The sequence below is a fragment of the Salmo trutta genome, chromosome 8, assembly GCF_901001165.1.
Source record: "Salmo trutta chromosome 8, fSalTru1.1, whole genome shotgun sequence".
Taxonomy (NCBI): Eukaryota; Metazoa; Chordata; class Actinopteri; order Salmoniformes; family Salmonidae; genus Salmo; species Salmo trutta.
In genome coordinates, this window is record NC_042964.1 from 50,908,012 (window position 1) to 50,932,602 (window position 24,591).

At 44.4% G+C, this 24,591-nt stretch overlaps 1 protein-coding gene across 1 annotated transcript in view; it reads right to left on the reverse strand.

The window, feature by feature from the left end:
• The window catches only part of LOC115199180 (ATP-binding cassette sub-family C member 9), a gene marked incomplete in the record, with an annotated part of 59,151 nt that extends 35,344 nt beyond the window's left edge, over positions 1-23,807 (reverse strand). The window contains 14 exon segments of the mRNA XM_029761813.1: positions 123-163; positions 1,302-1,464; positions 1,739-1,873; positions 2,507-2,662; positions 3,467-3,631; positions 9,401-9,586; positions 14,211-14,317; positions 14,499-14,634; positions 14,988-15,154; positions 15,381-15,502; positions 16,396-16,537; positions 21,544-21,718; positions 22,854-22,895; positions 23,637-23,807. Of these exon segments, the coding sequence (XP_029617673.1) occupies positions 123-163; positions 1,302-1,464; positions 1,739-1,873; positions 2,507-2,662; positions 3,467-3,631; positions 9,401-9,586; positions 14,211-14,317; positions 14,499-14,634; positions 14,988-15,154; positions 15,381-15,502; positions 16,396-16,537; positions 21,544-21,694 (1,671 nt within the window).
• Between the last annotated feature and the right edge of the window lie 784 nt (positions 23,808-24,591).

The following is a 24,591-nucleotide window of genomic DNA, read 5'->3' on the forward strand; positions in this document are numbered from 1 at the left end:
GACACAAAGGGACACACAGTTACTCAGTTTGGTATTGTTACCAGATTTCAGAGCTGGAAAAACACTAGCTACAATTGGCCTAAAAATGGCCTGCAGGATACAGGAATGATGAGAACTCTCACCACAAGCACAGCAGCGATGGGGATAGCAGCATTCATAAAAACTGGGGAGCAAAAGAGGTCATATTTTGTAACAACAGAGAGCATTCAGAGAGAACAAAGACATTTTCAAACTTCAAACACTTAAGTCAAACTGAGCCCCAAATATAAATGAGGACAGAATATAAGCAGTGTGAGTGTCTTACTGGACAAAATGAAGGTGACTTCACAGCTCAAAAGACAGGATGTGATATCTATTATAAAGTAACAGAGGAGGGGTGTGTTTCTTATTGGAGGTGTAGAGGGCGAAGGTGTGTGTCTCACTAGACATGGAGGTGTAGAGGGCCAAGGTGTGTGTGTCTCACTAGACATGGAGGTGTAGAGGGCGAAGGTGTGTGTGTGTCTCACTAGACATGGAGGTGTAGAGGGCGAAGGTGTGTGTGTCTCACTAGACATGGAGGTGTAGAGGGCGAAGGTGTGTGTGTCTCACTAGACATGGAGGTGTAGAGGGCGAAGGTGTGTGTGTCTCACTAGACATGGAGGTGTAGAGGGCCAAGGTGTGTGTGTCTCACTAGACATGGAGGTGTAGAGGGCCAAGGTGTGTGTGTGTCTCACTAGACATGGAGGTGTAGAGGGCCAAGGTGTGTGTGTCTCACTAGACATGGAGGTGTAGAGGGCGAAGGTGTGTGTGTGTCTCACTAGACATGGAGGTGTAGAGGGCGAAGGTGTGTGTGTGTCTCACTAGACATGGAGGTGTAGAGGGCGAAGGTGTGTGTGTCTCACTAGACATGGAGGTGTAGAGGGCGAAGGTGTGTGTGTCTCACTAGACATGGAGGTGTAGAGGGCGAAGGTGTGTGTGTGTCTCACTAGACATGGAGGTGTAGAGGGCGAAGGTGTGTGTGTGTCTCACTAGACATGGAGGTGTAGAGGGCGAAGGTGTGTGTGTCTCACTAGACATGGAGGTGTAGAGGGCGAAGGTGTGTGTGTCTCACTAGACATGGAGGTGTAGAGGGCGAAGGTGTGTGTGTCTCACTAGACATGGAGGTGTAGAGGGCGAAGGTGTGTGTGTGTCTCACTAGACATGGAGGTGTAGAGGGCGAAGGTGTGTGTGTCTCACTAGACATGGAGGTGTAGAGGGCGAAGGTGTGTGTGTGTCTCACTAGACATGGAGGTGTAGAGGGCGAAGGTGTGTGTGTGTCTCACTAGACATGGAGGTGTAGAGGGCGAAGGTGCGGAGGCTGGTGAGCTCCTTGCCCCTGGTATCTTCTACACTGTCACAGAAGATGTTCTCCCAGGCATACAGCTTCAGCAGCTTGATCCCCTTCAGAATCTCTGTGGTCTTCTTCAGACGCTCCGTAGACTGGTCCTGTCAGAAGAGGGCGATGCCTTAGTGAAGATTTAAACTACAAAATAATATGAATATTTTCTCATTTCAACTGTTTTTAAAGGCTATTGTTTCCTTATCATATACTGTTTCCCCCATCATAACAGAAAATAACCGAAATCACTCAAATGTAGGCTATTTATTCATGGTAAAGCTTGCAGATTCATATCTAAAGTGACAGTGAAACTACGATCTAAGGGATTGGTGCAGGCAGTGTTCAACCTGAGTGGCTCAACGTGAACAGAGGGTGACTCACCAGGGTGCTCTTCTGGGTGTCAGCCAGCTTGGTAGCGATCAGGTATTGGACTGGAGCCAGCAGCACGATGACTGAAGCTCCAATCAGAGCACTGGTTCCCAGCAGGTAGTACAGCAGGATCACGCCCATCACAATCTGAGCAGGAACACAACACAAAGATATGAGGGAGTTATTGGGGAGTTATTAAGGATATATTAGGGAGTTATTAGGGATATATTAGGGAGTTATGAGGGAGTTATTAGGGATATATTAGGGAGTTATTAGGGAGTTATTAGGGATATATTAGGGAGTTATTAGGGAGTTATTAGGGATATATTAGGAAGTTATTAGGGAGTTATTAGGGATTTATTAGGGAGTTATTAGGAAGTTATTAGGGAGTTATTAGGGATATATTATTGATGCACAATATTGCGGTCATATTGGTACTGGCAGATAATGGCTTAAAAAATACATACTTGTTAACCCATATTCTGGAACAAAATCATGCTTTGGCCTCCACTTTAAGATCAGGTTGTTGGCCAGATCCTACATAGAGACTATGTCCAGATAGATTGTATCTTAACAGCATGGCCCCACCTGCACTTATGTCAAATTGACGTCAAGTTTTTTGTTGTTGTTGCATTTTAGCTAACCCTAACCCTTTTCCTAACCTTACCTAATTATCCTAACCTACTATGTTAATTATCCTAACCTACTGTGTAAATTCTCCTAACCTGCTACGAAAAGTACATTTCGACATAAGCTGAATTCTATCTAGTCAAAACCCACCTGCACTGGCATGGCCCAGAGGTTGGGACACAGGAAGAGGAACCACATGAGCTGGTTGGTTTCTATGGCAACCAGGTTGTTGATCTGGCCCAGGGTCATCTCTCCCATGGACATGTTAGAGGTGGACAGACGCAGAATCTTGTTGTAGATCATCGCCTAGGAAACATACAGGACAGAGGACATTAATAACCTACTAGATACAGTACATTCACTTCTGTGACTGTCTACAGCTGTCCCGATTCTCCACCTCTGTGACTGTCTACAGCTGTCCCGATTCTCCACCTCTGTGACTGTCTACGGCTGTCCCGATTCTCCACCTCTGTGACTGTCTACGGCTGTCCCGATTCTCCACCTCTTTGACTGTCTACGGCTGTCCCAATTCTCCACCTCTGTGACTGTCTACGTCTGTCCCGATTCTCCACCTCTGTGACTGTCTAAGGCTGTCCCGATTCTCCACCTCATTGACTGTCTACGGCTGTCCCAATTCTCCACCTCTGTGACTGTCTACGGCTGTCCCAATTCTCCACCTCTGTGACTGTCTACGGCTGTCCCAATTCTCCACCTCTGTGACTGTCTACGGCTGTCCCGATTCTCCACCTCTGTGACTGTCTACGGCTGTCCAGATTCTCCACCTCTGTGACTGTCTACGGCTGTCCAGATTCTCCACCTCTGTTACTGTCTACGGCTGTCCCAATTCTCCACCTCTGTGACTGTCTACGGCTGTCCCGATTCTCCACCTCTGTGACTGTCTACGGCTGTCCCGATTCTCCACGTTATTTTTGTACCTCCCCACTCCCCGTCATGAATTGAACAACGACGGAAACTCCCGTCAGCCAATGACTACGCCAACCTAAAGCTTTTAGATCTACGACAGAGACTGAACAAGTGAACACTTTGGGTTAAGGGTGGAGAATCGGTGACGCAGTATCCTACAAATCCCAAAATCCTCCAGTCAGTCACCAGCAGGGCTCCACGGAGGTTGATGCCGGTCTCTATGGTGACATAGTAGGAGGCCTGTAGGAAGGTTCGCTGTAGCACCAGGGCCAGGAACAGCAGAACAGCCAGCACTGATGTATTCTGGAGCAGCTCGTTGGACGACATGAAGTAGACCTCGAAATAGGGGACCTGATAGGTCACACGCACGCACGCACGCACACACACACATGCACGCACGCACACACACACACAAACACAAACACAGATAGTAGGTTAGAGCAGATGTAGGGGACGGTAAAAAGCAAGACTTGACACTACCCAGACCCCGTCACTACCCAGACCATGTCACACACAGAGAAGGACAGAGAGTGAGAGAGCGTGAGATGAGTGAGGAATTTTCCATGTCACTCAGAAATGCACGCCTGCAGTACTTCAGCCTAAACTCTCTGTTCCTCTGTTCAGCCCTCTAACATGATGCTCTACTTTAGAGATGTTCCTCTGTTCAGCCCTCTGACATGATGCTCTACTTTAGAGATGTTCCTCTGTTCAGGCCTCTGACATGATGCTCTACTTTAGAGATGTTCCTCTGTTCAGCCCTCTAACATGATGCTCTACTTTAGAGATGTTCCTCTGTTCAGCCCTCTGACATGATGCTCTACTTTAGAGACGTTCCTCTGTTCAGCCCTCTAACATGATGCTCTACTTTAGAGAGACGTTCCTCTGTTCAGCCCTCTAACATGATGCTCTACTTTAGAGAGATGTCCCTCTGTTCAGCCCTCTAACATGATGCTCTACTTTAGAGAGATGTTCCTCTGTTCAACCCTCTAACATGATGCTCTACTTTAGAGACATTCCTCTGTTCAGCCCTCTAACATGATGCTCTGCTTTAGAGAGACATTCCTCTGTTCAGCCCTCTAACATGATGCTCTACTTTAGAGACATTCCTCTGTTCAGCCCTCTAACATGATGCTCTACTTTAGAGACGTTCCTCTATTCATCCCTCTAACATGATGCTCTACTTTAGAGAGACATTCCTCTGTTCAGCCCTCTAACATGATGCTCTACTTTAGAGAGACGTTCCTCTGTTCAGCCCTCTAACATGATGCTCTACTTTAGAGAGACGTTTCTCTGTTCAGCCCTCTAACATGATGCTCTACTTTAGAGACGTTCCTCTGTTCAGCCCTCTAACATGATGCTCTACTTTAGAGACGTTCCTCTGTTGAGCCCTCTAACATGATGCTCTACTTTAGAGACGTTCCTCTGTTCAGCCCTCTAACATGATGCTCTACTTTAGAGACGTTCCTCTGTTCAGCCCTCTAACATGATGCTCTGCTTTAGAGAGACGTTCCTCTGTTCAGCCCTCTAACATGATGCTCTACTTTACAGACGTCCCTCTGTTCAGCCCTCTAACATGATGCTCTACTTTAGAGACATTCCTCTGTTCAGCCCTCTAACATGATGCTCTACTTTAGAGAGACGTTCCTCTGTTCATCCCTCTAACATGATGCTCTACTTTAGAGAGATGTTCCTCTGTTCAGCCCTCTAACATGATGCTCTACTTTAGAGAGATGTTCCTCTGTTCAGCCCTCTAACATGATGCTCTACTTTAGAGACATTCCTCTGTTCAGCCCTCTAACATGATGCTCTACTTTAGAGAGACATTCCTCTGTTCAGCCCTCTAACATGATGCTCTACTTTAGAGAGACATTCCTCTGTTCAGCCCTCTGACATGATGCTCTACTTTAGAGAGATGTTCATCTGTTCAGCCCTCTAACATGATGCTCTACTTTAGAGACATTCCTCTGTTCAGCCCTCTAACATGATGCTCTACTTTAGAGACGTTCCTCTATTCATCCCTCTAACATGATGCTCTACTTTAGAGAGACATTCCTCTGTTCAGCCCTCTAAAATGATGCTCTACTTTAGAGAGATGTTCCTCTGTTCAACCCTCTAACATGATGCTCTACTTTAGAGAGATGTTCCTCTGTTCAGCCCTCTAACATGATGCTCTGCTTTAGAGAGACGTTCCTCTGTTCAGCCCTCTAACATGATGCTCTACTTTAGAGATGTTCCTCTATTCAGCCCTCTAACACGATGCTCTACTTTAGAGAGATGTTCCTCTGTTCAGCCCTCTAACATGATGCTCTACTTTAGAGACGTTCCTCTGTTCAGTCCTCTAACACAATGCTCTACTTTAGAGAGACATTCCTCTGTTCAGCCCTCTAACATGATGCTCTACTTTAGAGAGATGTTCCTCTGTTCAGCCCTCTAACATGATGCTCTGCTTTAGAGAGACGTTCCTCTGTTCAGCCCTCTAACATGATGCTCTACTTTAGAGATGTTCCTCTGTTCAGCCCTCTAACACGATGCTCTACTTTAGAGAGATGTTCCTCTGTTCAGCCCTCTAACATGATGCTCTACTTTAGAGACGTTCCTCTGTTCAGCCCTCTAACACAATGCTCTACTTTAGAGAGACATTCCTCTGTTCAGCCCTCTAACATGATGCTCTACTTTAGAGAGATGTTCCTCTGTTCAGCCCTCTAACATGATGCTCTACTTTAGAGAGATGTTCCTCTGTTCAGCCCTCTAACATGATGCTCTACTTTAGAGAGACATTCCTCTGTTCAGCCCTCTAACATGATGCTCTACTTTAGAGAGACGTTCCTCTGTTCATCCCTCTAACATGATGCTCTACTTTAGAGAGATGTTCCTCTGTTCAGCCCTCTAACATGATGCTCTACTTTAGAGAGATGTTCCTCTGTTCAGCCCTCTAACATGATGCTCTACTTTAGAGACATTCCTCTGTTCAGCCCTCTAACATGATGCTCTACTTTAGAGAGACATTCCTCTGTTCAGCCCTCTAACATGATGCTCTACTTTAGAGAGACATTCCTCTGTTCAGCCCTCTGACATGATGCTCTACTTTAGAGAGATGTTCATCTGTTCAGCCCTCTAACATGATGCTCTACTTTAGAGACATTCCTCTGTTCAGCCCTCTAACATGATGCTCTACTTTAGAGACGTTCCTCTATTCATCCCTCTAACATGATGCTCTACTTTAGAGAGACATTCCTCTGTTCAGCCCTCTAAAATAATGCTCTACTTTAGAGAGACATTCCTCTGTTCAACCCTCTAACATGATGCTCTACTTTAGAGACGTTCCTCTGTTCAGCCCTCTAACATGATGCTCTACTTTAGAGACGTTCCTCTGTTCAGCCCTCTAATATGATGCTCTACTTTAGAGAGACGTTCCTTTGTTCAGCCCTCTAACATGATGCTCTGCTTTAGAGAGACGTTCCTCTGTTCAGCCCTCTAACATGATGCTCTACTTTAGAGATTTTCCTCTGTTCAGCCCTCTAACATGATGCTCTACTTTAGAGAGACATTCCTCTGTTCAGCCCTCTAACATGATGCTCTACTTTAGAGACGTTCCTCTGTTCAGCCCTCTGACATGATGCTCTACTTTAGAGAGACATTCCTCTGTTCAGCCCTCTAACATGATGCTCTACTTTAGAGAGATGTTCCTCTGTTCAGCCCTCTAACATGATGCTCTACTTTAGAGACGTTCCTCTGTTCAGCCCTCTAACATGATGCTCTACTTTAGACAGATGTTCCTCTGTTCATCCCTCTGACATGATGCTCTACTTTAGAGAGACGTTCCTCTGTTCAGCCCTCTAACATGATGCTCTGCTTTAGAGAGACGTTCCTCTGTTCAGCCCTCTAACATGATGCTCTACTTTAGAGACGTTCCTCTGTTCAGCCCTCTAACATGATGCTCTACTTTAGAGAGACATTCCTCTGTTCAGCCCTCTGACATGATGCTCTACTTTAGAGACGTTCCTCTGTTCAGCCCTCTAACATGATGCTCTACTTTAGAGACGTTCCTCTGTTCAGCCCTCTAACATGATGCTCTACTTTAGAGAGATGTTCCTCTGTTCAGCCCTCTAACATGATGCTCTACCTTAGTTCATCAGGTCAGTGCTGCTGACTCCCCACAGGTCCCAGGAAAGTTTATTTTTGTGTCCTAAATGGATTTCTGGTGTTCCTTTAAAAGTTAGTTGAGGAAAGTGTGTGTGTGTGTGTGTGTGTGAGTGAGTGTGTTTCTGTATCTGTGTGTGTGAGGGTGTGAAATATGTTGTGTGATCATTTGTGTCTATAATATAATTGGTCTAATGGGGGTGACGTGGTGGCTGGGACAGGGACAGGGTTGGGAACAATGGCGCTGTCGACGCCTCGTGACATCACAGAGGAAGTGAGTCATCATGAGAAGACGAGCAGACCACCCTGCTGCGCCCTCATGGTGGTATGATGTCGATGACACAACCCACAGCGTCAGACAGTGAGCTAACTATATAATAAACTATTTATCTCTATGGAGCTAACTAGCCAACAGTCACAACAACATGGAGGAATGTGTCACACAAACAAGACGTCTGCTGTATCAAATTCAATCACTTGAGCCGTAATGGACGGGACATAAGAACATAGGAGGGATGAACAGGAATTATGGTACCAGGGGCAGAGTTATGGGCTGATGGGAACAGTAATTATGGTACCAGGAGCAGAGTTATGGGCTGATGGGAACAGTAATTATGGTACCAGGAGCAGAGTTATGGGCTGATGGGAACAGTAATTATGGTCCAGGAGCAGAGTTATGGGCTGATGGGAACAGTAATTATGGTGCCAGGAGCAGAGTTATGGGCTGATGGGAACAGTAATTATGGTCCAGGAGCAGAGTTATGGGCTGATGGGAACAGTAATTATGGTACCAGGAGCAGAGTTATGGGCTGATGGGAACAGTAATTATGGTACCAGGAGCAGAGTTATGGGCTGATGGGAACAGTAATTATGGTACCAGGAGCAGAGTTATGGGCTGATGGGAACAGTAATTATGGTACCAGGAGCAGAGTTATGGGCTGATGGGAACAGTAATTATGGTACCAGGAGCAGAGTTATGGGCTGATGGGAACAGTAATTATGGTACCAGGAGCAGAGTTATGGGCTGATGGGAACAGTAATTATGGTCCAGGAGCAGAGTTATGGGCTGATGGGAACAGTAATTATGGTACCAGGAGCAGAGTTATGGGCTGATGGGAACAGTAATTATGGTACCAGGAGCAGAGTTATGGGCTGATGGGAACAGTAATTATGGTCCAGGAGCAGAGTTATGGGCTGATGGGAACAGTAATTATGGTACCAGGAGCAGAGTTATGGGCTGATGGGAACAGTAATTATGGTACCAGGAGCAGAGTTATGGGCTGATGGGAACAGTAATTATGGTACCAGGAGCAGAGTTATGGGCTGATGGGAACAGTAATTATGGTCCAGGAGCAGAGTTATGGGCTGATGGGAACAGTAATTATGGTACCAGGAGCAGAGTTATGGGCTGATGGGAACAGTAATTATGGTACCAGGAGCAGAGTTATGGGCTGATGGGAACAGTAATTATGGTCCAGGAGCAGAGTTATGGGCTGATGGGAACAGTAATTATGGTCCAGGAGCAGAGTTATGGGCTGATGGGAACAGTAATTATGGTACCAGGAGCAGAGTTATGGGCTGATGGGAACAGTAATTATGGTACCAGGAGCAGAGTTATGGGCTGATGGGAACAGTAATTATGGTCCAGGAGCAGAGTTATGGGCTGATGGGAACAGTAATTATGGTCCAGGAGCAGAGTTATGGGCTGATGGGAACAGGAATTATGGTGCCAGGAGCAGAGTTATGGGCTGATGGGAACAGTAATTATGGTACCAGGAGCAGAGTTATGGGCTGATGGGAACAGTAATTATGGTACCAGGAGCAGAGTTATGGGCTGATGGGAACAGTAATTATGGTACCAGGAGCAGAGTTATGGGCTGATGGGAACAGTAATTATGGTGTAGCAAAAAACACGGTGTCCAACGTTGACGAGGCAGTTATGTTATTAAGCAGTCCTGTCAACTTCAGCCACATACACACCACACTCCCTTCCTTGACGGGCTTTTTGTTGAGATGTTCGACGATGCCATAGATGCAGAGCGGCCCGGCGAAGCCCAGCAGATCAGCCAGGTAACGGAAGGTACTGCTGAGGAGAATGGGTCGGCCAAACGCCCGGTACATAGATCGCCAGATGGATGGAGCCTTCTCTGGGTCCTCGGCATTCTGCTAGGAGGGGGGAGGGACAGGGATGGGGGATGGAAGGGTTACAACTACATAGGACAGTTCCACTACAATGAACCTCAGAGTGAAGATGAGACTACCTGATTACAGAGTCTGGTTTGCGAGACTATATTATAATGGACAGTCTTTAGAGATGTATTCAAACCTATCCTGGGCTTGACATGTGTATAGGATACAAGTGTAATATATCTAACACACAGAGTTTTAACTGTAGAGAATCTGATCAGAATGTTCTAATTAAATTAAAGCAGGGATCCATTGAATGGTATGTCACTGCACTGGGGATTACTGCTGAGCGATTAGCGCTTTTTGAGATTTTGGTTAGATTATTACAAAATAATCACGTTTTTAGATTTAAGTTTCGAGAAATCTTTAGACATGAAATGCACTATGCATTTGTAATGAAACTCAGGGAGAAAAGGGGGTAGATTCACACGCAGAGCACGGCAGGTGTTTATTCCGCAGAAGGCAGGAATCGTGGTCACAGGCAGGCAATGGTCATACACAGGTAGACAAACAGGCAGGTGAATCTAAACTAGGACTGGAGGCTATAACTGGTTCTCACAAACCAGCTAGGAAAAGGCTTACTGGAGTTGAAACAAACAATACCTCACAAAGGCACAAACAGAATGAACTGAACTAAATAAGGAGCTGATGAGACCAGGTGAGTAACTAACACCGGTGAAATCAATGAACAAAAAGGAAAGACAGGGCTACGTTCAAGAACACAAAGAAACAGGGCTACGTTCCAGAACACAAAGAAACAGGGCTACGTTCCAGAACACAAAGAAACAGGGCTACGTTCAAGAACACAAAGAAACAGGGCTACGTTCCAGAACACAAAGAAACAGGGCTACGTTCCAGAACACAAAGAAACAGGGCTACGTTCCAGAACACAAAGAAACAGGGCTACGTTCAAGAACACAAAGAAACAGGGCTACGTTCCAGAACACAAAGAAACAGGGCTACGTTCCAGAACACAAAGAAACAGGGCTACGTTCCAGAACACAAAGAAACAGGGCTACGTTCCAGAACACAAAGAAACAGGGCTACGTTCCAGAACACAAAGAAACAGGGCTACGTTCAAGAACACAAAGAAACAGGGCTACGTTCAAGAACACAAAGAAACAGGGCTACGTTCCAGAACACAAAGAAACAGGGCTACGTTCCAGAACACAAAGAAACAGGGCTACGTTCCAGAACACAAAGAAACAGGGCTACGTTCCAGAACACAAAGAAACAGGGCTACGTTCCAGAACACAAAGAAACAGGGCTACGTTCCAGAACACAAAGAAACAGGGCTACGTTCCAGAACACAAAGAAACAGGGCTACGTTCCAGAACACAAAGAAACAGGGCTACGTTTAACAACACAAAGAAACAGGGCTACGTTCCAGAACACAAAGAAACAGGGCTACGTTCCAGAACACAAAGAAACAGGGCTACGTTCCAGAACACAAAGAAACAGGGCTACGTTCCAGAACACAAAGAAACAGGGCTACGTTCCAGAACACAAAGAAACAGGGCTACGTTCCAGAACACAAAGAAACAGGGCTACGTTCCAGAACACAAAGAAACAGAACACAAGGTAGACTAAGAAAATAAATACAGAACCTTACAGCATTATGTGGGTTGAATGTTGTAACAACACAGAATAAAACGATTAATAAAAGTCCCATGATGGTAGTGACTGTCCATTACTGCTTCTCACTTATTAACCATTTATTCACATTACTTTACTTTAATAAAATATTAGTTTTATTTGATGACTTTATTATTTCATTCCAAGTCATTATCTCATCTCTATAGAGCTGCAGACTACGCTGTCTGACAAAATCACTATTTTTGTAGTTCTTCTAAATAAATAAGGCATACTTTTATGGCTGCTGAATACCAACTATCAGTCACTTACATTTGACATTTTAGTCATTTAGCAGATGCTCTTATCCAGAGCAACTTACAGTAGTGAATGCATACATTTCAATTCCTTTCATACATATATATATATATATATTTTTTCGTACTGGCACCCCGTGAGAATCGAACCCACAACCCTGGCATTGCAAACACCATGCTCTACCAACTGAGCCACTTAGATCATGTATTATCAGGATAACTGTTTTCTATCATCTAGATCATGTATTATCAGGATAACTGTTTTCTATCCTCTAGATCATGTATTATCAGGATAACTGTTTTCTATCCTCAAGGTCATGTATTATCAGGATAACTGTTTTATATCCTCTAGATCATGTATTATCAGGATAACTGTTTTCTATCCTCTAGATCATGTATTATCAGGATAACTGTTTTCTATCCTCTAGATCATGTATTATCAGGATAACTGTTTTCTATCCTCTAGATCATGTATTATCAGGATAACTGTTTTCTATCCTCTAGATCATGTATTATCAGGATAACTGTTTTCTATCCTCAAGGTCATGTATTATCAGGATAACTGTTTTATATCCTCTAGATCATGTATTATCAGGATAACTGTTTTCTATCCTCTAGATCATGTATTATCAGGATAACTGTTTTATATCCTCTAGATCATGTATTATCAGGATAACTGTTTTCTATCCTCTAGATCATGTATTATCAGGATAACTGTTTTCTATCCTCTAGATCATGTATTATCAGGATAACTGTTTTCTATCCTCTAGATCATGTATTATCAGGATAACTGTTTTCTATCCTCTAGATCATGTATTATCAGGATAACTGTTTTCTATCCTCAAGGTCATGTATTATCAGGATAACTGTTTTATATCCTCTAGATCATGTATTATCAGGATAACTGTTTTCTATCCTCAAGATCATGTATTATCAGGATAACTGTTTTATATCCTCTAGATCATGTATTATCAGGATAACTGTTTTCTATCCTCTAGATCATGTATTATCAGGATAACTGTTTTCTATCCTCTAGATCATGTATTATCAGGATAACTGTTTTCTATCCACTAGATCATGTATTATCAGGATAACTGTTTTCTATCCTCTAGATCATGTATTATCAGGATAACTGTTTTCTATCCTCTAGATCATGTATTATCAGGATAACTTTTTTCTATCCTCTAGATCATGTATTATCAGGATAACTGTTTTCTATCCTCTAGATCATGTATTATCAGGATAACTGTTTTCTATACTCTAGATCATGTATTATCAGGATAACTGTTTTCTATCCTCTAGATCATGTATTATCAGGATAACTGTTTTCTATCCTCTAGATCATGTATTATCAGGATAACTGTTTTCTATCCTCTAGATCATGTATTATCAGGATAACTGTTTTCTATCCTCTAGATCATGTATTATCAGGATAACTGTTTTCTATCCTCTAGATCATGTATTATCAGGATAACTGTTTTCTATCCTCTAGATCATGTATTATCAGGATAACTGTTTTCTATCCTCTAGATCATGTATTATCAGGATAACTGTTTTCTATCCTCTAGATCATGTATTTTCAGGATAACTGTTTTCTATCCTCTAGATCATGTATTATCAGGATAACTGTTTTCTATCCTCTAGATCATGTATTATCAGGATAACTGTTTTCTATCCTCTAGATAGTGTTTTCTCTTCTTTCCGTCTCCATGTCTGCTCCGCACAGACCGGACATGTTTAAGCGGGAGCGCAATGGATTATGATCATTGTAGTTAGTTACCATGTTTTCTGCGCTAAACTGTGTAAGAAAATTGGAATTTACAACTCCCTACTACACCGCACAGCTTAGGCTTGATCTGATTTATCTCTACAGAAACTGCACATCGAACTCACAGAGAAAAAAAAGAAAAAAGAAATGGAATTCAAATTTTTGAACTGACGTCAAGCAACGATTTTTTTTCTCGAAATGTCGGTTAATCGCTCAGCATTACTGGGGATCCATTGAATGGTATGTCACTGCACTGGGGATCCATTGAATGGTATGTCCCTGCACTGGGGATCCATTGAATGGTATGTCCCTGCACTGGGGATCCATTGAATGGTCTGTCACTGCACTGGGGATCCATTGAATGGTATGTCACTGCACTGGGGATCCATTGAATGGTATGTCCCTGCACTGGGGATCCATTGAATGGTATGTCACTGCACTGGGGATCCATTGAATGGTATGTCCCTGCACTGGGGATCCATTGAATGGTCTGTCCCTGCACTGGGGATCCATTGAATGGTATGTCACTGCACTGGGGATCCATTGAATGGTATTTCACTGCACTGGGGATCCATTGAATGGTATTTAACTGCACTGGGGATTCATTGAATGGTATGTCCCTGCACTGGGGATCCATTGAATGGTATGTCCTTGCACTGGGGATCCATTGAATGGTATGTCCCTGCACTGGGGATCCATTGAATGGTATGTCCCTGCACTGGGGATCCATTGAATGGTATGTCCCTGCACTGGGGATCCATTGAATGGTATGTCACTGCACTGGGGATCCATTGAATGGTATGTCACTGCACTGGGGATCCATTGAATGGTATTTCACTGCACTGGGGATCCATTGAATGGTATGTCCCTGCACTGGGGATCCATTGAATGGTATGTCACTGTCAGAAGCAGAATATGAAACTCTGTCACTCCCTCCTCCACTCACCCTCTGATCCTCGTAGGCGTCTTTGAGCTTCAGGTAGTTGGTGAGGGCTCTCATGGCGATGGGGAGCTTGCCTATCTTCTTCAGCTCAATGGGTCTTTTATGGGCTCCTGTGATCAAGCCATCAATCCATCAAAATAATTGTACATCAATCAAAGTCCTTTTTACATCAGCAGCTGTCACAAAGTACTTTACAGATACCCAGCCTAAATCCCAAAGAGCAATCATTGCAGACGTGGAAGCATAGTGGCCAGGAAAAACTCCTGGAAGGAAGGAACCTAGGAAACAAACCTATAATCAGGGGGTTCATCCACCAGTATGTGGCCTTGGAGAGGAGGTTGACGAAGGGCTGGAGGAACCTCACACCCAGGTCCTGAAGGTCCTCTGGAGGCTTTACCTTCTGGGGGTTGGCGAAGAACACGTACCTCTGCATGGACACCAGGACACACAGACAGAGATGATCACACATACACAAAGACAGAGGGAGACACACACACACACACACACACACACACACACACACACACACACACACACACACACACACACACACACACATACATACACACACACACACACACACACACACACACACATACACACACACACACACACACACACACCAGGTAAAAAAGTAAAAAGCTGAAATAAAGACCATGCATCTGCTATCAGATCACATCAGTACACCACATCACATCCTCCTCTTCCTTCTTCTCTTCATATAGAACCTCTATGACCCCTGACCCAGGAAGCAGTCAGCCCACCAGTGTTCTAACTCACCCTGACCCTGATGACGTTGATCTCTACAGCCATGAGGAGTCCGTACAGAACGACCAGCAGGGCTGTGATACAGAACCTCAGGTGCAGCACTCCAACACCGTACTCTGCAAACTTCCACAGCTTGATGGACTTGGTGATGAACGCCAGAACCCAGTAGATAAACAGAGCTGAGGAAGGAGGAGGTTGGTCACTTTGTGCACTACTTTTCCCAGAGATGTATTACAAGTATACTTTATTATGTACAGCAGAACGGTTCATGTGTAGCTAACTGTGTTTGGGCCATCTGCCATAACCTCTAAACTACTGCAGCAAAGGGAGGCTAATTCAGCGCTGCTCAAACACTAACTGTTCATTTGAAGTAATGAATGCACTGATGGTATCATTTTGACTCACCCAGCAGTAGTTTGGGGAAGTTGGAGGTTTCTATGTTGTGGTAGTATACCACAGATGTAGTGGCTGCTATGAAACCCATAAATGCTGGCATAAAGAGGTGGAGGTGATTGGTGTCCATCTGTCTGAAAGGATAGAGAGACAGGAGATTGCATCAATATTCAAAGAAACAAAGTCACTTTGGTATGCATAGCGTATCTCTGGTTTATAGGTTGACATTGTATTCAGTCTCATACAGTTAACCCTGTGGCATTCAAACTTTTTCAACAGGGATCCCATCTTTTTTGCCAGAATTTCTGGGGATCCCATTTTTCGCTATTATTTATCACAACCCCACCCCAAATCTAATGACACAAGTTTAAAATCAGTACATTTCGATTTTTACATCAACAAATAACCTTCTTTTCAAATTAAAAGAAACCAATAAATACATTTCCTCAATACATTTTTCAAATTATCCTTCTCAAAAACGTTTGTATACTGTACCATACAATAATCTGTACTCTTCATTTTTTGTCCTCCACCCCAAATGTTTTCTTTAAATATATTTGTATAACATTTTGGGCGACACTGAAACTGTTCATGGAAGGAAGCTGCTGGCTTCAGCCACTAAATAAGCACGTTGTGCAATCAACAGGTTTTGATGCAGGGTTTGTGATGAATCAGACGATGGCTCCGATCATAGCTTGTGTTACTGCAGCATTTTGGAGGATCTTATTGGTTGCAGTCTAGGTAAACTGGAGAGTGGGGTTATTTGAGGGACAGTGGTTTCATTTTTCTATAAACATTGGTCTGGAGGGAAGCAAGGAAATTCAATAGTTCACTGCACCAGAAACTTGGGAATACCATTCAATTTAAGACACAACAATGACAGAGAGGAATAACGCTTCTTCTGTCATCTCAGCAACCCAGAACAAAATCTCATGTGAACACTGGCTTCTGGCCAGCTACTAATGTTACGTTTTCCACAGTAGGCTACTTCTTTGGTAACAGGAAGTAGTTTTAGGGGGGTTCTTACTTGTTGGAGACGATCCCCTCGGCGATCTCACAGACGTGGACAAACAGCAGAGTGAATGTGAGGATCCAGCGCAGGTTGTGTCCAGGGAAGTGGAGCCAGGTGTTATGGTGGATCTGAACCTTAGAGCTCTGACTGCCCCAGCCTAGGGGAAGGGAAGTGGAGCCAGGTGTTATGGTGGATCTGAACCTTAGAGCTCTGACTGCCCCAGCCTAGGGGAAGGGAAGTGGAGCCAGGTGTTATGGTGGATCTGAACATTAGAGCTCTAACTGCCCCAGCCTAGGGGAAGGGAAGTGGAGCCAGGTGTTATGGTGGATCTGAACCTTAGAGCTCTGACTGCCCCAGCCTAGGGGAAGGGAAGTGGAGCCAGGTGTTATGGTGGATCTGAACCTTAGAGCTCTGACTGCCCCAGCCTAGGGGAAGGGAAGTGGAGCCAGGTGTTATGGTGGATCTGAACATTAGAGCTCTCACTGCCCCAGCCTAGGGGAAGGGAAATGGAGCCAGGTGTTATGGTGGATCTGAACCTTAGAGCTCTGACTGCCCCAGCCTAGGGGAAGGGAAGTGGAGCCAGGTGTTATGGTGGATCTGAACCTTAGAGCTCTGACTGCCCCAGCCTAGGGGAAGGGAAGTGGAGCCAGGTGTTATGGTGGATCTGAACCTTAGAGCTCTGACTGCCCCAGCCTAGGGGAAGGGAAGTGGAGCCAGGTGTTATGGTGGATCTGAACATTAGAGCTCTCACTGCCCCAGCCTAGGGGAAGGGAAGTGGAGCCAGGTGTTATGGTGGATCTGAACCTTAGAGCTCTCACTGCCCCAGCCTAGGGGAAGGGAAGTGGAGCCAGGTGTTATGGTGGATCTGAACCTTAGAGCTCTCACTGCCCCAGCCTAGGGGAAGGGAAGTGGAGCCAGGTGTTATGGTGGATCTGAACCTTAGAGCTCTGACTGCCCCAGCCTAGGGGAAGGGAAGTGGAGCCAGGTGTTATGGTGGATCTGAACATTAGAGCTCTCACTGCCCCAGCCTAGGGGAAGGGAAGTGGAGCCAGGTGTTATGGTGGATCTGAACCTTAGAGCTCTGACTGCCCCAGCCTAGGGGAAGGGAAGTGGAGCCAGGTGTTATGGTGGATCTGAACATTAGAGCTCTCACTGCCCCAGCCTAGGGGAAGGGAAGTGGAGCCAGGTGTTATGGTGGATCTGAACCTTAGAGCTCTGACTGTCCCAGCCTAGGGGAAGGGAAGTGGAGCCAGGTGTTATGGTGGATCTGAACCTTAGAGCTCTGACTGCCCCAGCCTAGGGGAAGGGAAATGGAGCCAGGTGTTATGGTGGATCTGAACCTTAGAGCTCTGACTGCCCCAGCCTAGGGGGAGGGAAGTGGAGCCAGGTGTTATGGTGGATCTGAACCTTAGAGCTCTGACTGCCCCAGCCTAGGAGAACACACACACTCAGATAAGCAGGAACATAAGCACACACGCCTAAGAACGCATGCACGAACATGCAAACACACAGAGTTGGGCAGTAATGTAATCCACAAGTAATCCAAGTAATGAATTTACTCATTACTAGCTAATATATCCACGTAAAGTTAGCTGTTAGCTGTTAGCTGTTAGCTGTTAGCTAGCCAAATTGATGTGTTGGGGAAATTACACGATAAGAGAGTGATGCTGAGAGTCAGATTTTTCACTTTAAAATGTATGTCAAATGAAAAACAATGATTGCCAAGTTGAACAAACCATACCCTTATATGCACAAGGACTACTTTTAACAACATCCACTGAACATTTTACTAAAACACTTTTACACCAGTGCAGATGCCAAGTTTGGAAACAGAATAATGGCTTGTGCTGTTGGTGCCGTCATTCTGTTACCAAATTTTGCATCTGACCTGTTCTTCAAGAAAATGTGTTTTACTATGTTTTCTCACAGTCCCACAACAACTCAGAGACCACAATCCCACAGTCCCACAGTCCTCCTGCTCAGTTAGATAAAGTCTGGGCCAGAGCCAGGAGTCGAACCAGCTGTTCTGTGGTCTGGGGAAAGCTGCTTTATGTTGACTGGTGAAAATGAGACTGACAGCCAGCAGATCAATGAAGAACACATGTTTTATTTATTTTACCTTTATTTAACTAGGCAAGTCAGTTAAGAACAAATTCTTATTTTCAATGACAGCCTAGGAACAGTGGGTTAACTGCCTTGTTCAGTGGCAGGATGACAGATTTTTACCTTGTCAGCTCGGGGAATCGATCTAGCAACTTTTCGGTTACTAGTCCAACGCTCTAACCACCAGGGTACCTGCCGCCCCACATACAGACCAGTGCTGAATGTCTGACACAAGATCAATCATAGGGCTTTACACAGAGTTTCCTGTCTTCTACACAGGACTGTGAATCTGTAACAGTGGAATTGATTAAACCAGTCTGTCGTCAGTAGGGGTTATGCTTGCTTCAAGGCTTTAATACATAGAAAGAAAAACAGTTTTGTTGTATTTTTTGTACCATCATCTTTGAAATGCAAGAGAAAGGCCATAATGTATTATTCCAGCCAGGTGCAATTTAGATTTTGGCCACTAGATGGCAGCAGTGTATGTGCAAAGTTTTATACTGATCCAATGAACCATTGCATCTCTGTTCAAAAGGTTGTATCAAGACTGCCCAAATGTGCCTAATTGGTTCATTAATAACTTTTCAAGTTCAAAACTGTGCACTCTCCTCAAACAATAGCATGCTATTCGTTCACTGTAATAGCTACTGTGAATTGAACAGTACAGTTAGATTAACAAGAATTTAAGCTTTCTGCCAATATCAGATATGTCTATGTCCTGGGGAATTTTCTTGTTACTTACAACCTCATGCTAATCGCATTAGCCTACGTTAGCTCAACCGTCCCATGGGTGGGACACCGATCTGTAGAGATCCTTATAAGAGGTTAAAGTGTGTGTGTGTGTGTGTGTGTGTGTGTGTGTGTGTGTGTGTGTGTGTGTGTGTGTGTGTGTGTGTGTGTGTGTGTGTCAGTCACCAGATCTCAACCCAATTGAACACTTAGGGGAGATCTGAACGGTGAGACTGAAAGCTCAGAAAGAATGAAAAGTAGCTTGTATACAGTGCAGCATCTTAATACTGCTTTCTGTTGGTGAAGGATGTGTGGAGGATGACAGTAGCTTGAATATAATGCAGCATTTTAATACTGTTTCTGTTGGTGAAGCATGTGTGGGGGATGACAGTAGCTTGAATATAATGCAGCATTTTAATACTGTTTCTGTTGGTGAAGCATGTGTGGGGGATGACAGTAGCTTGAATATAATGCAGCATTTTAATACTGTTTATGTTGGTGAGCATGTGTGGGGGATGACAGTAGCTTGAATATAATGCAGCATTTTAATACTGTTTATGTTGGTGAGCATGTGTGGGGGATGACAGTAGCTTGAATATAGTGCAGCAACATAATAGTGTTTTCTGTTGGTGAGCATGTGTGGGGGATGAAAGGACTGTTACCAAAGGCATCCTTGAATCATGTTGCTTTGGGATTGTCACGCACACACCCACATAATCACCCACACAAACACAAACACAGACCATCAGAGCTAAAGCAATTCTATCCCTTTCCATTGTGCCCCCTTCTGAGCCTATTCTGTCCCCTTCTGAACCTATTCTCTCCCCTTCTGAGCCTATTCTCTCCCCTTCTGAGCCTATTCTGTCCCCTTCTGAACCTATTCTCTCCCCTTCTGAGCCTATTCTCTCCCCTTCTGAGCCTATTCTCTCCCCTTCTGAGCCTATTCTCTCCCCTTCTGAGCCTATTCTCTCCCCTTCTGATCCTATTCTCTCCCCTTCTGAGCCTATTCTGTCCCCTTCTGATCCTATTCTGTCCCCTTCTGATCCTATTCTCTCCCCTTCTGACCCTATTCTCTCCCCTTCTGATCCTATTCTCTCCCCTTCTGAGCCTATTCTCTCCCCTTCTGAGCCTATTCTGTCCCCTTCTGACCCTATTCTCTCCCCTTCTGATCCTATTCTCTCCCCTTCTGATCCTATTCTCTCCCCTTCTGAGCCTATTCTCTCCCCTTCTGATCCTATTCTCTCCCCTTCTGATCCTATTCTCTCCCCTTCTGAGCCTATTCTGTCCCCTTCTGAGCCTATTCTCTCCCCTTCTGAGCCTATTCTCTCCCCTTCTGACCCTATTCTCTCCCCTTTTGATCCTATTCTCTCCCCTTCTGATCCTATTCTCTCCCCTTCTGTTCCTATTCTCTCCCCTTCTGAGCCTATTCTCTCCCCTTCTGAGCCTATTCTCTCCCCTTCTGAGCCTATTCTCTCCCCTTCTGACCCTATTCTCTCCCCTTCTGATCCTATTCTCTCCCCTTCTGAGCCTATTCTCTCCCCTTCTGACCCTATTCTCTCCCCTTCTGATCCTATTCTCTCCCCTTCTGAGCCTATTCTCTCCCCTTCTGAACCTATTCTGTCCCCTTCTGAACCTATTCTGTCCCCTTCTGAGCCTACCTATTCTGTCCCCTTCTGAACCTATTCTGTCCCCTTCTGAGCCTATTCTGTCCCCTTCTGAACCTATTCTGTCCCCTTCTGAACCTATTCTGTCCCCTTCTGACCCTATTCTGTCCCCTTCTGATCCTATTCTGTCCCCTTCTGAACCTATTCTGTCCCCTTCTGACCCTATTCTGTCCCCTTCTGATCCTATTCTGTCCCCTTCTGAACCTATTCTGTCCCCTTCTGAGCCTATTCTCTCCCCTTCTGAGCCTATTCTGTCCCCTTCTGACCCTATTCTGTCCCCTTCTGATCCTATTCTGTCCCCTTCTGAACCTATTCTGTCCCCTTCTGACCCTATTCTGTCCCCTTCTGATCCTATTCTGTCCCCTTCTGAACCTATTCTGTCCCCTTCTGAGCCTATTCTGTCCCCTTCTGATCCTATTCTGTCCCCTTCTGACCCTATTCTGTCCCCTTCTGAACCTATTCTGTCCCCTTCTGAACCTATTCTGTCCCTGTTTCTGTTAAACCTTTAGAGATCAGTGTTCTGTGTGATCTCTAGGATTAAAGGTTGTCACACGTGCACGCACACACACGCACACACACACACACACACACACACACACACACACACACACACACACACACACACACACACATTATGAAGGTAAAGGACTATGCATGGTCCACGTACCAATGAAGAGGATGGGGAAGGTGATGAAGAGCAGGAAGACGTGAGGGACCAGGTTGAGGGCGTCCACGAAGCAGCCATTGTTCAACATCCCCGTATCCACACTGTAGGCATTCTTGGTCACATTGTTGCCACAGAACGACAGGCCAGCCATGCCACCTTATTGGTCCAGAGAAGCCTGGGGGGAGGATCCAAGCCCCAAAACTGTCAGTCAAGTCAAGAACACCAGCTAGTCTAGTGGCTGGACAATAGAGAGGTAAACAATGAAAGTGGTCTAACCGTAATGCTCTTTTAAAGGTGAATCAGCTTTTAAAAAACACAGGATACATTAGTAAGACTAAAGTGCTTTTCCGATTCAAATAACATTAGCCAACGGATGCGGTGCTTTCAATATAGAGACTCTTTATGTAGTGCTGTGGCGTCTTGTCTTGATGTGTGTTTTGTCCTATTTTTTTTTATATATTTTTTTTAAATCCCAGCCCCTGTCCCCGCAGGAGGCCTTTTGGTGTGCCGTCATTGTAAATAATAATTTGTTCTTAACTGGCTTGCCTAGTTAAATAAAGGTTAAATAAAACATTTCAAATAAACATTGCTTAGAGAGTTTCCATGGATCAATAATCATTAAAGGGAGGAATACACCATACTATTTCCCAAGACTTGACTTTTTCTAATGTCATTTGTGTTGATGCCTGTCCTTGACAACAGAGACCTCACTAACCTCTGTTGACATGGTTGACAACACTGACAGTAACAGCGGTGCACTGTTATTCAGCTGCCGACACCAATTCTTCAAGGCACAACACTGGCGCCACAAGTCAAACTGGAATATCTTACTACACAAATATACCTCTGCTTTATTCTGTTGTTCAAGACATGAAATGATGGTACACCTTGATAAGGAATGATCTAGTCTGATGATAGAGAAGGTTGCGGATTATTCTAGAGAAGCATTACTGACATCCAAAGCTGCTCATCTCATTCCTGCCCTTTCTAAATAAAAGTCCTGTTGGCTCTCAAAATAATGGAGCCGATCACATGAAATAATTAAACAAACAAATGTTGCCGAACGATGTTATTCACAGGTTTAATATTTCTATAGGGCTTTTATACAAACTGCATATTATACAAGGAATTGTCCAATTGAAGCTGGAAAGTAGTTTTCCGACAGTTATTCTGATAAGAACTCAACAACTCTCACAGGAGAGTCGTTTTCAGACCTCTCCTATGAGTTAAATGACCCTGTAGCTGAACACATGGCACAACATAGCATACACGGCCATAACAGAATAATAATAGAGATCAATGTAGCTTACCTCAGAGAAGTGTCCTTATTGACGCGGTTTCATTCAGGTCGCCTGGTTTTTGGAGACAGTAACCACACAGCATTTATTGGAGGTGGTTATTTTTAGCCTTTTAGCGCATCAGCTGGCCATACTGCTCCCCCCTATCGGATTTCAAAACTTGACCAAGTCTGGTGAGGCAAACTTCCCTTGCCGCTAGGTTCCACCACCAACCATGTGGTGGGGTAAGGCACATGTGTATGAATGGTTGGCAAAACAGATTCATATTTTTAAGGGGGTTACATTTTTTAGGCAAAGGCTTCAGTAAATATTCACATATTTTTTTATGAACACACAAACTGTATTTTGTGACTGAATATAAATATACGCATTGTCCATATAGTTTATACTTGGAATTGACATGTCTCCTACAAGGACATGGGAGGACACGGATAGGCAAGTCTACAACTGACCTCTAGGCTACAATTCTATTGTTAGGTGCAATGAACCAGTAGGCTACTGATGTATGCGGTCAGCAGTTACAACGATGAATCAGACCTATATGTGAAGTAAGCACTTGTCATTGACCTTAGGAATGTGCAATTATTGTAGGCAAAATAACTTCGTGTTCTATACTAATCATTGTATCATTTGGAACCGTTTCATATCTCTAGGCGCGCGGTTTACAGAAGACAAGGGGTACACATCATGTGACATGACAATGTATGAATATTATCATCAGACCGAGTCAAATGAAATAAATATTAATCTTTCTGAGACCATGTATGCAGTTAGTAGGCTATCCGCATTACTTACCCCTATCTACCGCTCCGCTGTGTTCCGTCAGTTTTTTAGACGCGTCCTGTTGTGGGATGTCTTGTGTTGTCCGGTCATTGGTTTTCTCCTGGTGAGATTTGTGAAATGATGCAATGGAGGACGCTGCCGTTCTGAAGCGAATTCATTCATTCCATTAGATCTGCGCTCGCATTATCAGTAGCAACATCGTATGATTGTTGCGTCCACTCGTACACGGTGGATAGACGTGGCTTTCTGCAGAAATATCACTCAGACAGAGGAGTGCGTAAAAACAATATCACGTTATTTAGGTCACCTAAAAAAACCCGGGAGCGATCACTTAACGGTTGTGTTTTATTCCGCCGTTTTACCCAAATTATGTAGGTAAATGTTTCAGACAGTTCTGTTCTCGTTAAGGTAAAATGAAACGTATATTGGTAATAAATGATGGATGGATCACGTGCCCATTACGCCGACAGACATAAAGCAACCAACAGCAGCAAATATGAATTTATGTCGTTGCATTATCAGTGTGATAATATGCAGATATAAGCTACAGTGTTGAATTATGTAATAGCCTACACCAGGCTACACAGTGACCAGGTTTCCTCATTAATGAATGATTGATTTCTCCTGGTTAAGATTACTGATTGAATAGACTATTTCTTGCAGACAACACTTGCTCGCTGTCTCCTGCATAGGCCTCTGGTTCATGGCTATTCATTATTATGCCAGTTGCCATGATCGGCCTTTCCATAACGCTTCATTATAACAGTGTTATTAAATGATCATAGATGACCATGTCTTACCCTGGGCACTGACAGTAATGAGTTATGACTGCTACCCTAGTTAAACGGAAACCTGATTCTGACACAAACACACGTAGCTGATATGAGTCGGTCATGGTTGTTCATGGTCACGTGATGAGGTAGTCCTGCGATTTCAAAATCAGTGTCGGCCCAAGCAAATTTCATCC